The following is a 15,441-nucleotide window of genomic DNA, read 5'->3' on the forward strand; positions in this document are numbered from 1 at the left end:
CCTAAGGGTGTGTGGGGAGGGAAGGGTCTCATCTGTTAGGGGCCCAGTGTTATTTTTAATGGCTTGACTAACGAGCTATTTGTTTCTCGTAATTACATTTACTAGTACTGTCCTCCCTTCTGTCTCCAGGAGTTTATCCCTGAAGACGTTCCACGCGTCGTCGATTGTATTTACATTGAGGTTGACGTTGAGTTGATCCCAAATTGACGGGGGTAGCAGGTCACGGGCTATGTTAAAATTCGCTCTTTTTTAGTCTGGTTTCATTGCCGGAAGACGAGGAGGAAAAGGAGAATGATGATGATGATGTGGAGGAGGAATACATAGGAAGAAGAACAGACACCAGAAGACCTATCGGTCTATGACGAGGGTGTCTGAGGAGGAGACAAACTGAAGAATGTAACTATCCCTGTCGACTCGAGTTTTTTTTTTTTTCACCGTCGATAAGAGAACCGGCGTCTTCAAGGCCACAAACCTACCTGTGTGTGTGTGTGTGTGTGTGTGTGTGTGTGTGTGTGTGTGTGTGTGCACGTGATGAATGAAACGCGCGCTCGTGGGCGTGGTATGTTTTCAAGTGCTCCTGCTGTGGAATAAACCAGAGTACCGGTATCGATGTGTGTGTGTGGGGGAATTGTGGTGGTGTGTGTGGGGGGGGGTTGATGTGGGTGTGGATGTGCACGTTAGTAAGTGTCTGTGTATTTACCTAGTTGTAGTTTTACTGGGCCTGGGCTTGCGCTCGTATGGTCCCGTCTCCATATCTGTATTTGTCCAGTTTTTCCTTAAAGTTTTGCACACTCTTCGCCGATACTACAACCTCACTTAGTCTGTTCCAAACCTCTATGTTTCTTTGCGGGAAACTATATTTCTTTATGTCTCTCAAGCATCTTCCTTTCCTCAATTTTTTACTGTGTCCTCGTGTGTTGCTGAAGTTTCTTCCTTCTCTTAGTAGTACCTTAGTAGTAACTCCTCATTTTCTACTTCTTCCATTTTGATCAATAATTTATAAATTTGTATTAGGTCTCCCGTTTCTCTTCTTTGTTCCAGTGTTGGTAGGTCCATTTCCTTTAACCTTTCTTCATATGACAATCCCTCCAGTTCTGGAACCATTTTCGTAGCCATACTTTCTATTCTTTCTATTCTTTCTATTCATCAGGCTTCACAGCCTGACATGACGTTGACCAGGAGTGGTTACTCTCCCCCCTTGAGCAAGGGGGATGGGGTGTGTGGTGTGTGAGGTCCTGGCAGTACCCATAGATCGACTATAAAGAGTAGCTACTTGCTCATGTCGGGAGGACACCTGCAGGCGATTACGAGTCCAACTCTAGATCAGGCCGTGGTGAATTACACACACACACACACACACACACACACACACACACACACACACACACACACACACACACACACACACACACACACACACACACACACACACACACACACACACACACACACACACACACACACACACACACACACACACACACACACACACACACACACACACACACACACTCGTTCTAGTTGGTGATAAGGGGACTGGATCTTCTCATCGGTCATTCCCACCACTCACCACCCTGCTCTTCCAATCACGTTCAAGTATCAGTCCTCCTCCTTCCCGCTTATCGCTCTACGAGACTGTACCTTTTCCTCATTCAAGCATTACCTCCACCCCCAATTCGCACTCGCCCTACATTGACATCTTCGTCCCACATTATGAGTGACCTTTGCGATTCAGTAGATTGCTCTTCCTTTGCTTCGGTTCACGCACCCTCCACTGAGGCTGCACGTGTCGCTTCTGATAAAGACTGCGGCTCTGATCGTTGACTCAGATAGAGACAGGAATCGAGGAGTTAGATAAGTACGTCGGCGCTTTCTTCACTCAACTGACGTAACGAAAGAAAAGAACTGAGGAAAGTAACAACCACAAAAAACAGCAACAACTTATTCCACGATTCACAATTTCACAAGGACGACGAGCAAAAGGAGTACTCCAGAGCAGTGTTTTATTTGAGCAATGCGTCATATCTGTCCAACCGAGGCAAGTTTTTTTTTTTTTTACAGCAAAGGAAGCAACTTAAGAGCCAAAAAAAAAAAAAAAAGGAATGTTGAGAAAAATGCCCGCTAAATACTGCCCCTATAAAGTGTTCAGAAGAGTAGCCAAAAGAGAGGTCAATTTCGGGAGGAGAAGTGTCTCGATATTAGTCTTGGAAAACGTGCTGCTGGACAGGATGGATCACAGAACTGTGTCATGGTATTCATAAAGTTTTGAACCTGTATTCTTTTGGAAGGCGGTGGCTGAGTGGTTAGCGTGCGGGCCCCGCATTCAACGCGTACTGGACGACGTAGGTTCGAATCCGCCGCTACCACCTGGGATTTTTCAGTCACCGCCGAGTGGCCTAAGACTACCAACATGCTGTCCTGAAGACCATCCATCAATCCGGACTCTAGAGGAAACCGTTCAAGTGAATCAAGAACGAGCTCCGGGGGGCAGCATGAGCCAAGAAAAGATGGCGCCACTACAAAACACGTGCCCGCGCCATGACGGGCTGGGGCCGACCACCAACCAGGCCCCTCAAGAAAGCCTACCGGCGTCATAGGCTTGCACGTAAAAAAAAAAGTGCCAGAATATACCAGCTTTTATAGTTTACGTTGTCTATTGGGATGGATATTTCATGTTTAAGCTGTTTATGTTTTAAGTATTTATTTCGACCATATTATGTTTAGGGACTTTTTCTTACACATTATTTTTTGTAATTTTGATGACGTGTTGTAAGGCACTAGCGTATATAGGATCATGTAGATAGAAATATCGTCATCCTCATAAAATAATCGCCTAACTCATTTTCAGCGATTTCCAGGTTTTTGTCTTCATAAATTTTTCATCATGTGACGCCCATTTCTGTATAATTGCCTTCGCCATTCAGGGTTTGAGTGCTCTAGAATTGGGCTTTTCATTTCTCCCTAAATCTTCAGCCAAATGAGATGATGACAGTTCTTTTCTGATTTCCTGTAAAGTAGAAAATAATGACATAGGCGGTTTGTTTACGAAGGTGACGATATGAGGAATGTGGGTATCTCAACACATAGCTCACACTTATATCTACATGATCCTGTTTACATTAGTACCTTACAGTGTATAGATGTTATGTATTTCTGTGGTCAATAAACCTATATATCTATCTACCTATCTATCTATCTATATCTACCTATCTATCTATCTATCTATCTATCTATCTATCTATCTGTATCTCTCAATCTATTTATCTCTCTACATCGACAGCTCCGTCCTACATCTTAAGTGGCCTTTGCCTTCAACTGATATCTAATTGCTTCTTTGTTTTCCTCCCCGTCACGTTTCATTGCGGTTACACGTGTTTTTTTTCTGATAAAGACTGCTTGTGCGATGTCTCTCCTTAATTTAAGCACACACACAAAAAAAGGAATCAAGGAGTTAGTTAGGTATTTGGACCATATAGTGTTTAACGACTTTTTCTGACATGTTTTGTTATTTTGATGAAATGTGATGGATAGTTTGTAATTTTGTGGTCAATAAACTTAACTATCTGTATTTATCTCTCTCTCTCATCCACCCAGACAAAGCTAAAGAGTCGATGTCAGGCAAGAGAGAGAGAGAGAGAGAGAGAGAGAGAGAGAGAGAGAGAGAGAGAGAGAGAGAGAGAATTAGGGGAAATAATAATAAATCTCTTGTCAACGCTGTAGGGCGAATGAAAGTGAATCAAAGGCAAGATTATTTTTTCCCCGTCAAAGAGAACACGAGCCTTGGATGTAGACTCTAAAGGCGGCAGCAGCAAGAGGGAGAGAGAAGAGGAAAGTACAAGTAAAAGGAGAATAAGAAAAAAAAATAATAAAAGCTGTACTTCATTGACTGACTCGCCTCCGCAGACTCTCAAAAGCTGATTCGAAGTGCGTATTATTACTACCGAGTCTTTTTATCCATCATACAAATGTTTCCCTTGCCCCCTCCTCTGCCCTCCTCCTCCTGGCCCTCCTCCTCTTTCTCTTCCATGTCTTCCCTCCAGTTTCTCCCCTTTCTCTTCCATGTCCTCCTACTTCTCTTGGTTCTCTCCTCGTCTTCCTCCTCGTCTTTCTCCTTCTCTTTATCCTTCTCCTCCCCCTCTCATTCCTCCCTTTAAGCCCTCTATCTCACTCAGGTTTCGTTTACTCTCCCCTCCTCCCCCATACCCTCCCCTCCGCCCCTCCTTCTCCTCCACCTGTTAAAGGATATTGTCTTCTGACGTAAAACAACGAAAGGAAAACCCCGACAACGGATCAGACTTCACCAGCAAAGCCAAGAGAGAGTGGGAAGCGGGAGGGGTGGAGAGCTGGCGGGTGGGAGGGCAAAGAGAGCGAGGGGTGGAAGATGAGGCGGGGAAGGGACGGGACGGGAGGGAAAGGGAAGGAACGGAGAGGCCAGGGATAAAAACAGTCCTTTGTGTCGGCCTCTTCAATAACTCGCTCCAGTGAGGTAAGAACTCGCCGAGAGCCAACGAGGTAATCGCAAAGCCTCGCGCCATTGTGTCGGTGGTGAATTGTGTCTGGAGCGACTTCAAAGGGGAGGGAGGGACACACACACACACACACACACACACACACACACACACACACACACACACACACACACACACACACACACACACACACACACACACACACACACACACACACACACAAACAAACACCGATCTTAACTCCAACCAAAGCATAAATTGTTGACATTGGTGAAGATTTGATGAGAGAGAGAGAGAGAGAGAGAGAGAGAGAGAGAGAGAGAGAGAGAGAGAGAGAGAGAGAGAGAGAGAGAGAGAGAGAGAGTGTGCGTGAAGACAAAAAAAAAGTAGGAGGTAGATAAAGAAGAATGAAGATGGAAGGGATACAGAGAAGAGGAGGGAAGAGTGGAAGAACAGAAGAGGGATTTTGAGGGAGTGGAGGAGGACTGCGGTATTGCTGTTGTTTTTACTTTATTCTTACTTTTGTTTACTTATGTTTACTTTTCTTCTTTATTTTGTACTTCAGCCATTTCCATCTGTTTCTTGCTCCATGTTTCTACCTGTTGCTTTACTTCCTCTTGTGACATTGCTTCTCGTCTTCCTTCGCCTTTTTTTTTCCGAACATTCCGCCGCAGGAGTAAGTAGCGGGCTTTTTTCTTTAATTTTTTTTTTTTTTTACGCCCTTGAACTGTCTCCTTTGCTGTAAAAAAGAAAAAAAAGTAAACATAATGAAAGAAGGAAGTAGACTCGTTTTGTTTCCGCGCTGTTTTCCTTCTTAGTTTTTTCTGTGTGTGTTATTCTGTCTTTCTGTATCTGTATGATGTTTGTCAGAATATGTCAGCTTGTGTCTGTGAATCTAAATTTCTAGCCCTCTGTCTGTCTCTTCGTCTGTTCAGTCTGTCTTTCTATCTAACTGCCTACCTGATTGTCTTCCTGTTTTTCTGCCCGCCTGTCTTGCATTAGGAAGTTGGACACCACTGTCATGATTTGGCAAAGAGAGTTTTGTGTTGTAAGAGCGTGAGTAGGAACGAGGAATCAAGTTCATAAGTATAAAAGAACATGAAAATTGCGATATTAGATTGCAATACAAGCAACATTGCGGCCGAATCTGAGAGGTTGAAGGTAGGTCAGGAGAGGAGGTGAATGGACGAGTGGCATTCACCTCTGCTGGGATGAATACTTTAAACACAGGCAGGCACGGCTTTTGTATGAGATTAGTGACGAGGAGAGAGGAAGTGAGTGGTGGAGAGGGAACAGGACGCCTAACCTTCTGGTGGCTGATTTAGAGAGAGAGAGAGAGAGAGAGAGAGAGAGAGAGAGAGAGAGAGAGAGAGAGAGAGAGAGAGAGAGAGAGAGAGAGAGAGAGAAGTACAGGCATGGATTAAAATAGCATTCGATGATCACCGATAAGATAGGTGGTTCTTTTTTTGGGTGTCAGCGTTCTGTAAACACTCCATTTCTTGTAGCACTTGAACTTCTGTCACACAGCAGTCACCAAGGGGCTTTTTTTCGCCTTTTCTCCTTCCTCTATTTTCTCTGTTTTTCCTCATCCCCTTTGTCTGTTTCTCTTAGTCTGTCCGTCTGTCTATCTGTGTGTGTGTGTGTGTGTGTGTGTGTGTGTGTTCGTGTGTTCGTGTGTGTGTGTGTGTGTGTGTGTGTGTGTGTGTGTGTGTGTGTCTCTCTCTCTCTCTCTCTCTGTGCCTATTCTTAGTCAAGGATACACAATGTTATAAGGAGTCTGCTAGAGGACAGTCCCCCTACACGCGGCAGCTCATGCTCTACCCAATCACAGGTCTGCCTTCCCTTTCATTGTATTTGGATTTACTGCAAGCTATTTACTAACTAACTAACGGGGAGCATAGGCCCGGTGGGGGCGTCGCTTCCTCACCCACCCCCTCCACTTCCGACGGTCCCTTCGAGCAAACTCCCACGCAGATGCCCTATTTCAGTTGTTTTATTCACGTAGGTCCTGCTATCTTGTTAGTGAGATAACTCATCCACTAGTCAGTTTATTAACCAACTTATGCGCTGCATTTCCTGTTGACCAATTTGTGTTTTAATGCATTGACGTCTTTTTTGGGGCGGGAATAATTTGTAATAGGGAGCATATCATATTGGATGTTTCTTATGTTGCAGAAGATCGCATAACGCAGACGCTGGAATACGTTGTTTTCATACTATGCGTGAACCAAGTCTTTGTCTTAAGTAGGATTCGATATATCTTACCCGAAGGAACACTCAACATCAATAATGCTGTTTATGTTCTGCGAATAATGTTTAGAATATTTTTGGAAGCAGCTACACATCTTGTTTTAGATATGTGCTCCGGAAACAGAATATTGAAATACCAAATCTAACGACTAACCACATTTGGATAATTATGAAGGACCTATAGTTTTCTAGAATGATCTTCGGGTCAATGTACGGAGGCGGGGCCTGATAAAGTAACTGTGCTCTCGCCATCAAAAGGGGGGCGGGGCGAATGCTTGCATCTGCGAATATAAATAACCTTCGGGGCGTCTTGCCGTCAGCACTGTGGTTCCACCAAGATGAAGCTTCTGGTCCTGTGCTCTCTGGTCGCGGCCGCCGCAGCATGGCCGCACTTCGAAATGATGGCGGACTCTCCAGTGCCCCCTGGTGAGTGGCTTTGCTCTTCCACTTGTGTCTAACTGCAACATAAAAAAAGTCCAGGTAATTTTCCAATGAACAGCATCCTTCAATTTTCAGGAGGTTATTTTTTCTCGTGAGTTTTAAAAATGTGTTCTAAAGGAATCTGCTAACCGTTTTGGGGTCAAATCACTTATGTTTTTGTTTCTTTTCCCCCTTATCCTATCTTCCAAATAACTGCTATTCCTTCAAAACAAATAATGCAAATTAATATCAACCACATCATGATTCACCTGAAATACAAGAATCGTTCCCATAATGCTGAGAAATGAGGAGAGATAAGACCTTAAGCCCTCACAAGGCAATGAGAAAAGCGGACCCACCAGCGCCGTCGGAGCTGAGCCGCCGCCCCGTCCACCGACAACCACCTAACGTCAAGGCGGGAGGCGTGTTACGTGTATAGACGGAAAACAATCAGAATGAGCTCATCTAACCTAACTAAATCTAACTGAACATAAGCTAATCTAACCTGACCTAGCTTAACTAAATCTAACTTAACCTAACCTGACCTAGCTTAACTAAATCTAACAACATAAGCTAATATAGCATGACTTAGTTTAATTAACTAAATCTAACTTAACATTAGCTAAGCTAACATGACTTAGTAACTAAATCTAGCCTAAACCAACTTAACCTGACCTGTGCCCGCTGCCAAAATGCGATAAACGATGATAAATCAGTAACTTCGTTACGATCACTTTGCCTCATGTAAATTTATACGTTCCGTTATATATAAAGGATCGCTTTTTATATATGCTAACCTTGCTGTCACGCAGCAGATTTCATTCAAGAACAGACACTCTGGATTTTGCTGTTATTTAGGTGCATAACATCCTCAAGCTAGGCAATTCTTCCCGCCTCATTGTGTAAATCATGTTATTCTGAGCTTTTTAACCGCCATAAGGGGCTCTCACACATTCCCGGTCCCGGTCCCGATCGTCCCCGATGACTCCCGATAAGCCGGTCGCCGGTCGACCGGCTGTAAGATCGGGGATTGTCGTCGGCAGACAGCCGGTCTACCGCCGGTCGACCATGAGGACCGTAGACGCAGCCGACCACCGCTGGTCAACTTTAAAATTTTCAAAGATATCGGCGATGCGCCCGGTCGACCGGCGGGAGTCATCGGGGACGATCGGGACCGGGACCGGGAATGTGTGAGAGCCCCTTTATAAAGAGTTAACACGTTATATAAACTGGAAGCCCCACCGAAGTAAACTGTACATTTCAGTAAGCGATATTTCTTTCTTTCAAACCAGCTTCTAACGCCCAGAAACAGCATGACGTCAACAGCATCCTGTGGAAGGTGTACGAGGAAATCCGCGACCCCCACCTGAAGGAGCTCTCCACGAGCTTCGACCCCCTCTCCGGCCACTATGACGACGACGGTGTCGCCATTAAGCGACTCATGCAGGAGCTCAACGACCACCGCCTGCTGGAGCAGAGGCACTGGTTCTCGCTCTTCAACACCCGCCAACGCGAGGAAGCTCTCATGCTCTACGATGTGCTCGAACACTCCACCGACTGGGCCACGTTCGCCGGCAACGCCGCCTACTTCCGTGTTCGGATGAACGAGGGCGAGTTTGTGTATGCCATCTACGCTGCCGTCACCCACTCCGAGCTGACTCACGACGTGGTACTGCCTCCCCTCTATGAGGTCACTCCCCACCTCTTCACCAACAGTGAGGTCATCCAGGAAGCTTATCAAGCAAAGATGACCCAAACTCCCGCCACTATCAAGTCCCACTTCACCGGCAGCAAGAGCAACCCTGAGCAGCGCGTGGCCTACTTCGGCGAGGACATCGGCATGAACACCCACCACGTCACCTGGCACTTGGAGTTCCCCTTCTGGTGGGACGACTCCCACGAGAACCACCACATAGAGCGCAAGGGCGAGAACTTCTTCTGGGTCCACCATCAGCTGACTGTCCGCTTCGACGCTGAGCGCCTGTCCAACTACCTTGACCCCGTCGAGGAGCTGCACTGGGACGATGTCATCCATGAGGGCTTCGCTCCCCACACCATGTACAAGTACGGCGGCTACTTCCCCTCTCGCCCAGACAATGTGAAATTTGAGGACGTGGACGGCGTGGCCCGCGTGCGAGACATGCTGATCCTGGAGAGCCGCATCAGGGACGCCATTGCTCACGGCTATGTCACCGGCAAAGACGGTTCCATCATCAACATCAATGACGCTCATGGCATTGATGTGCTGGGAGACGTCATTGAGTCATCCATGTACAGCCCTAACCCACAGTACTACGGTGCCCTGCACAACACTGCTCACGTGATGCTCGGCCGCCAGGGTGACCCTCACGGCAAGTTTGGCCTGCCCCCTGGTGTCCTGGAGCACTTCGAGACCGCCACTCGGGACCCCGCCTTCTTCCGCCTCCACAAGTACATGGATAACATCTTCAGGGAGCACAAGGACAGCCTCACTCCCTACACGAAGGAGGAGCTCGAGTTCCCAGGCGTCACGATTGACGGAATTTCCAGCAACCATCGGTTAGAGACCTACTTCGAGGACTTCGAGTACAGCCTCATCAATGCTGTCGATGATACTACCGAGATCGACGATGTTCCCATTAAAGCACGTGTGTCTCGTCTCAACCATAAGGACTACTCTGTCACACTCGAGGTCACCAACCATAACGACCATGAGGTGTATGGTGTCGTGCGCAGCTTCGCCTGGCCGAAGTACGACAACAATGGTGTTGAGTACTCTTTCAACGATGGACGTTGGAACGCAATCGAACTGAATAAGATTTGGGTCAAATGTAAGTATCTCCAGACATTTGTTGGTTAATAGTACTGGCTGATTGTCATGGTAATATTAATGCATTTTATATGATAATGTTCCTTTTATGTGTGAAGTAAGGTTTATCTTTTGCTTCTTCAGTGGCGTCCGGGAAAAACGTCATCACCAGTACAAGCGGTGATTCGACGATCACTGTTCCTGACGTGCCCAGCTTCGAGTATTTGATTGACGCAGCGAATGAGGCCCTGAGCTCCGGTTCTGAGCTTCATCTCGAGGAATTCGCCAGCGGCCTCGGACTACCCAACAGGTTCCTGCTCCCCAAGGGTAAGAGTGAAGGTATGGATTTCCAAGTGGTGGTGTTGATTTCTGACGGCGACCAGGATGCTGCCGTCGACGGCCTGCACGACAGCACCACCTTCAACCACTACGGCTGTGCTGACGGCAAGTACCCCGACAACCGCCCACACGGCTACCCGCTGGACCGCCGCATCGACGACGAACGGATCATCACCGGCGTTTCCAACTTCAAGGCCGTGACTATCAAGTTTTACCACGTCGAGGAACACTAAACTGATTCCTTTTTATTTTTTGTTTTTGTGTCAACACACACACACACACACACACACACACACACACACACACACACACACACACACACACACACACACACACACACACACACTTAAGATTAATGGTTCACTGTAATCACTTCATCCCTCATGAGGTTTTCGCGGGAACCTTGTTGCTCTTTTCAGCTTTGTTCCAAAATCTAAAAAAAATGTATTAACAAATTACCTGTTCCGAACACAGAAAAGTAAATCTTTTATCTTCCATTATATCGTGGACAGTCGCCATTACCCTGTACAGTAATTCGAGAGGCTTATGCAAAATGTAAAGCTGAGTTATAAATAGACATGGGTCAGAATAGTTAAGCGTTGGAAACTTTTCCCACATCTTCGTCGATATGATGATCTTTCAAACCGTCGTGGGTCCCTTCCGTTGTGCCCTTTGCCCTCATCTGTGGTCCTTTTCCTAAGGGTGAGAACCACCGCCTGAGACAAAATAATTTGTAACTTGTCATAAACAAACAAACAAACAAAATCCATCTCAACTTCATACTCACCGATATGAAAGTTTAGTAAGAATTATTTTTTCTTTCCTTTTCATCGATCCATCTTCATTTACATCTTGTATTATAAAAATTACACTCATGACTTGGGTGTGATGGGGCAGCGTGCTCACTCCCCTACAGACCACCACCAACCAACTCACCTTATCTGAATGTTCATCAATAAACTGATACTGATATTTGATGTTTCACTTTTAGATAAGTGCTTTGTATAATGTTAATTGTAGATGGTAAATCGAAATCCCAGTTGTGACGTGAGAGTGAGAAACATCTGCCAGAGCAAAGACAAAAGTACTATTCGTTAGTGAAGGCAATTTTTCCTTGGAGGGAAACATACTCTAAATGACCCTTCCGAGAATTTTAAAAGATTGGGATATGAGATTCATGGGTCTAATATGGCCTCTCGAGTGAACATCATTAGCTAAAAAATAAGCGTCATTTCTCGTCCTAACGTACTGGTGTAGCTATCCTAATTCTATTCCGTAGATTTATTAACGACGCAACGAGAATGTACGACCCAAGTATTGATTCAGGAATATTAGCATTGATGTGTACATCTAGAAAGGCAGGTGAGGCTCAAGACCATGAAAAGACCATGAAAATATACCCTTTCGAAGGCGCACCAAATTATCTAAAATGAAAGAATACCAAGTTTATCTGCTTACTAACTTTGGCAGTCAAAAGATCACAAAAATCTGCTTCATTATCAGGTTAATAGGGTGAGGTGGAGCATGAAGGGGTGCATAGCGTTATCAGTGTATGGGGGGACGCGGCGATAGGGGAGCTATGGGTACGTCTTTCAGAGTATAAAAAGCCCTCGCTGGGTCTGTGCTCCATCATCGAGTCCAGCGAAGATGAGGCTCCTGGTCCTGTGTTCCCTGGTGGCGGCCGCCGCTGCGTGGCCAAACTTCGATATGATGGCAGATGCATCGGGTGGTAAGGAACATTTGTCTTTTGGAATTTTCATAAGCAGCATGCACAATACGTACATTATCTGCTAAGTAAGGGTCTCCTTGGTGACAAATGTATATAAGTAAATCATTAGTTATTGCATATCAATCAACATTTGTTGTGCACAAATAAAAGAAAAGGTTTTCCCACTGACTTCTTTTGATTTCAAAAAAAATGAGAAGACACTACTGTTTGCTTGAGCAAGTATTTTATTTGCATCAGGAGCGTCCGACGCCCAGAAGCAGCATGACGTCAACAGCGTCCTGTGGAAGGTGTACGAAGAAATCCGTGACCCCCAACTGAAGGAGCTCTCCACTGTCTTCGACCCGCTCTCCGGCCAATATGACGACGACGGTGTGGCCATTAAGCGGCTCATGAAAGAGCTGAATGACCACCGCTTGCTGCAGCAGAAGCACTGGTTCTCGCTCTTCAACACCCGCCAGCGCGAGGAGGCCCTCATGCTCTACGATGTCCTCGAACACGCTAGCGACTGGGCCACGTTCGCCGGCAACGCCGCCTACTTCCGTATTCGCATGAACGAGGGCGAGTTTGTGTATGCCATATATGCTGCCATCACCCACTCCGAGCTGACTCACGACGTGGTGCTGCCGCCCCTGTATGAGGTCACTCCTCACCTCTTCACCAACAACGAGGTCATCCAGGAAGCTTACCATGCCAAGATGACCCAGACACCTTGCAAGATCAAATCCCACTTCACCGGCAGCAAGAGCAACCCTGAGCAGCGCGTGGCCTACTTCGGCGAGGACATCGGCATGAACACCCACCACGTCACCTGGCACTTGGAGTTCCCCTTCTGGTGGGACGACTCCCACGAGAACCACCACATCGAGCGCAAGGGCGAGAACTTCTTCTGGGTCCACCATCAGCTGACTGTCCGCTTCGACGCTGAGCGCCTGTCCAACCACCTTGACCCCGTCGAGGAGCTGCACTGGGACGATGTCATCCATGAGGGCTTCGCTCCCCACACCATGTACAAGTACGGCGGCTACTTCCCCTCTCGCCCAGACAATGTGAAATTTGAGGACGTGGACGGCGTGGCCCGCGTGCGAGACATGCTGATCCTGGAGAGCCGCATCAGGGACGCCATTGCTCACGGATACTTCACCGGCAAAGACGGTTCCATCATCAGCATCAATGACGCTCATGGCATTGATGTGCTGGGAGACGTCATTGAGTCGTCCCTGTACAGCCCTAACCCCGGGTACTACGGCGCCCTGCACAACACTGCTCACGTGATGCTCGGCCGCCAGGGTGATCCTCACGGCAAGTTTGACCTTCCCCCTGGTGTCCTGGAGCACTTCGAGACCGCCACGCGCGACCCCGCCTTCTTCCGCCTCCACAAGTACATGGATAACATTTTCAGAGAGCACAAGGACAGCCTCACTCCCTACACGAAGCAGGAGCTCGAGTTCCCCGGCGTCGCTGTCGACAGCATTGCCGTCAGCAACCGCCTGGTGACCCACTTCGAAGACTTCGAGTACAACCTCATCAACGCAGTTGACGACACACCCGAAATCAATGATGTGCCTATTTCTACTATCGTACCCCGTCTCAACCACAATGATTTCACACTCGATATTGGCGTCACAAACAACAACGGCAATGAAGTGTCTGCTACCGTGCGCATCTTCGCCTGGCCCAAGTACGACAACAACGGTGTCTTGATACCCTTCAACGAGGGCCGCTGGAACGCTATTGAGTTGGACAAGTTCTGGACCAAACGTGAGTATATTTAGTTAGTTTTGTTTATGATTCAACTATTCATTAATTAGGACGGTAATGCACAAGCAAGCAATATTTATTACATCCAGAACACGATGGTTGTCATGAATAACTTTCTATTTTCAGTGGCGCCTGGAGCCAACACCATTACCCGCTCCAGCAAGGCCTCGGCGGTCACCGTTCCCGACATCCCCAGCTTCAAGACTTTGATTGATAAGACCGAGGAGGCCTTGAGCTCAGGCGCAGCCCTTCACCTCGAGGACTTTGTCAGCGGCCTCGGACTGCCCAACAGATTCCTGATCCCCAAAGGCAACACTGAAGGCTTAACTTTCCACCTGGTGGTGTTCCTCTCTGACGGCGACCAGGACGCAGCGGTCGACGGCCTGCACGACAGCACCACCTTCAACCACTACGGCTGCGCCGACGGCAAGTACCCCGACAACCGCCCTCACGGCTACCCGTTGGACCGCCGCGTTGATGACGAGCGGATCTTTACCACCGCCACTAACTACAAAGACGTCGATGTCACAGTGTTCCATGTGGAGGATCACTAAAGCCAGCAAGATGTCAAATCACCGGGTTGTTAAAGTTCCCGATTTCATGTACTAGTTCTTTTGAAATATATAAAAAATAATAGCATTCAATAGTTTTCTTATACATTTCCTATTATTCACTTCCATTTTCGGTTGAATGATACGAAAGAAAAGACGCAGGACGTTATTTAGTTTTACTATTTAGAGGTTAATATCTATCATACTAGAGATCATCATATGAGCTACTTTAAAACACTCCTCGTTAATTAATATGCCTCTCTGTTCTGGGGCCAGAGAGGACTTGTTTGAATAAAATACCTTACTGCAGTGCCAAACGATCTGGTACAGCTAAAGCTCCCCTAAATATAGCAAACAATGATTTCGATGATAATATATCATGAGATAAAATTTAGTTATGCCCTTGGTAACATGTTCTGATTAGTGTATTTGAAATCTTTATTAGGGCACTTGAACATTATATACAAGTTTACATGATCGTCGTCCCCTTCGACTTTACGGTGGGTCACAATAATGTAAACAATACTTCAGTGAAACGAAAATGAAAAAAATTATATTCCACTGCAGGAAGTAGGACTCTCCCAAACGTTTTCATTCGTTTCTGTTTTGTGTCTTCAGTTTCCAATTTCGATGATAACGTTGCTCAAAATTTATTAATTTCATTACACTTATTATAAGGTGAACGGATTAGTGTTGGTTCTACATAAATCAGTTGTTTTCCAGCCAGTCAATCTTTTCGTCTATCTGCTGTCCTCTCTCCTACATTTGAATCATTATAATGAATTAGAAGTGCAACTAGATAAGGTACTTCTCAATTTTCTTTTCTGACGTCTGGTCGATGCCCATGTCTCTGACACATATGTCATGATTAGGAGAATGCATTGCTTTAACAACAGTAGAGAGCCCCTCAGTGCGTTTCCTTACTTCCGAAAGCATACTAGATCAGTGCTATTGTAATGTCCCGAGACGCGAATAAAGTCCCCAAAGTCGTAAGTCACCGGGTGTCCTTTGGTTCGACTCTAGAATGTCCGCCTCCCTTCCCGTAGGCCAGGTTCGAATCTGTAGGAATTCTCGCTCCTCTTGCTCCGGAATTATTATAAAATCCCCCTGAATAGATATTTTTTTTAAGTGCATCGA

The 15,441-nt window shown here is 46.4% G+C and overlaps 2 protein-coding genes and 1 long non-coding RNA gene across 3 annotated transcripts in view; 2 read left to right on the forward strand and 1 right to left on the reverse strand.

Annotated features, from left to right (window-relative positions):
- Window positions 1-6,993: 6,993 nt before the first annotated feature.
- The window catches only part of LOC126981117 (uncharacterized), a 17,952-nt gene continuing 9,504 nt past the window's right edge, over window positions 6,994-15,441 (reverse strand). Inside the window, exons 2-3 of the long non-coding RNA XR_007733746.1 lie at window positions 8,429-8,525; window positions 6,994-7,142 (exon numbers count right to left, since the gene is read on the reverse strand). This is a non-coding gene — a long non-coding RNA (uncharacterized LOC126981117). The remainder of the gene's footprint in view (window positions 7,143-8,428; window positions 8,526-15,441) is intronic.
- Window positions 7,002-11,238, forward strand: LOC126981097 (hemocyanin subunit-like). The gene is made up of 3 exons (XM_050831796.1): window positions 7,002-7,145; window positions 8,432-9,949; window positions 10,072-11,238. Exons 1-3 carry the CDS (start codon window positions 7,058-7,060, stop codon window positions 10,497-10,499), a joined length of 2,034 nt encoding a protein of 677 aa, XP_050687753.1. The 5' UTR covers window positions 7,002-7,057; the 3' UTR covers window positions 10,500-11,238.
- LOC126981104 (hemocyanin subunit-like) lies at window positions 11,829-14,392 on the forward strand. Its single transcript, XM_050831809.1, has 3 exons — window positions 11,829-11,995; window positions 12,233-13,753; window positions 13,880-14,392. The coding sequence occupies exons 1-3, from the start codon at window positions 11,914-11,916 to the stop codon at window positions 14,305-14,307; spliced, it is 2,031 nt and encodes a 676-aa protein (XP_050687766.1). The 5' UTR covers window positions 11,829-11,913; the 3' UTR covers window positions 14,308-14,392.

The sequence above is a fragment of the Eriocheir sinensis genome, chromosome 4 (assembly GCF_024679095.1).
Source record: "Eriocheir sinensis breed Jianghai 21 chromosome 4, ASM2467909v1, whole genome shotgun sequence".
In the NCBI taxonomy this organism is placed as follows: domain Eukaryota; kingdom Metazoa; phylum Arthropoda; class Malacostraca; order Decapoda; family Varunidae; genus Eriocheir; species Eriocheir sinensis.

Coding starts and splice junctions, on each gene's coding strand:
- LOC126981097 (XM_050831796.1), top strand. CDS start 7,058: ATGAAGCTTCTGGTCCTGTGCTCTCTGGTCGCGGCCGCCGCAGCATGG. Junction 7,146..8,431: donor GGACTCTCCAGTGCCCCCTG/GTGAGTGGCTTT, acceptor CTTTCAAACCAG/CTTCTAACGCCCAGAAACAG. Junction 9,950..10,071: donor GAATAAGATTTGGGTCAAAT/GTAAGTATCTCC, acceptor TTGCTTCTTCAG/TGGCGTCCGGGAAAAACGTC.
- LOC126981104 (XM_050831809.1), top strand. CDS start 11,914: ATGAGGCTCCTGGTCCTGTGTTCCCTGGTGGCGGCCGCCGCTGCGTGG. Junction 11,996..12,232: donor GATGGCAGATGCATCGGGTG/GTAAGGAACATT, acceptor TATTTGCATCAG/GAGCGTCCGACGCCCAGAAG. Junction 13,754..13,879: donor GGACAAGTTCTGGACCAAAC/GTGAGTATATTT, acceptor TTCTATTTTCAG/TGGCGCCTGGAGCCAACACC.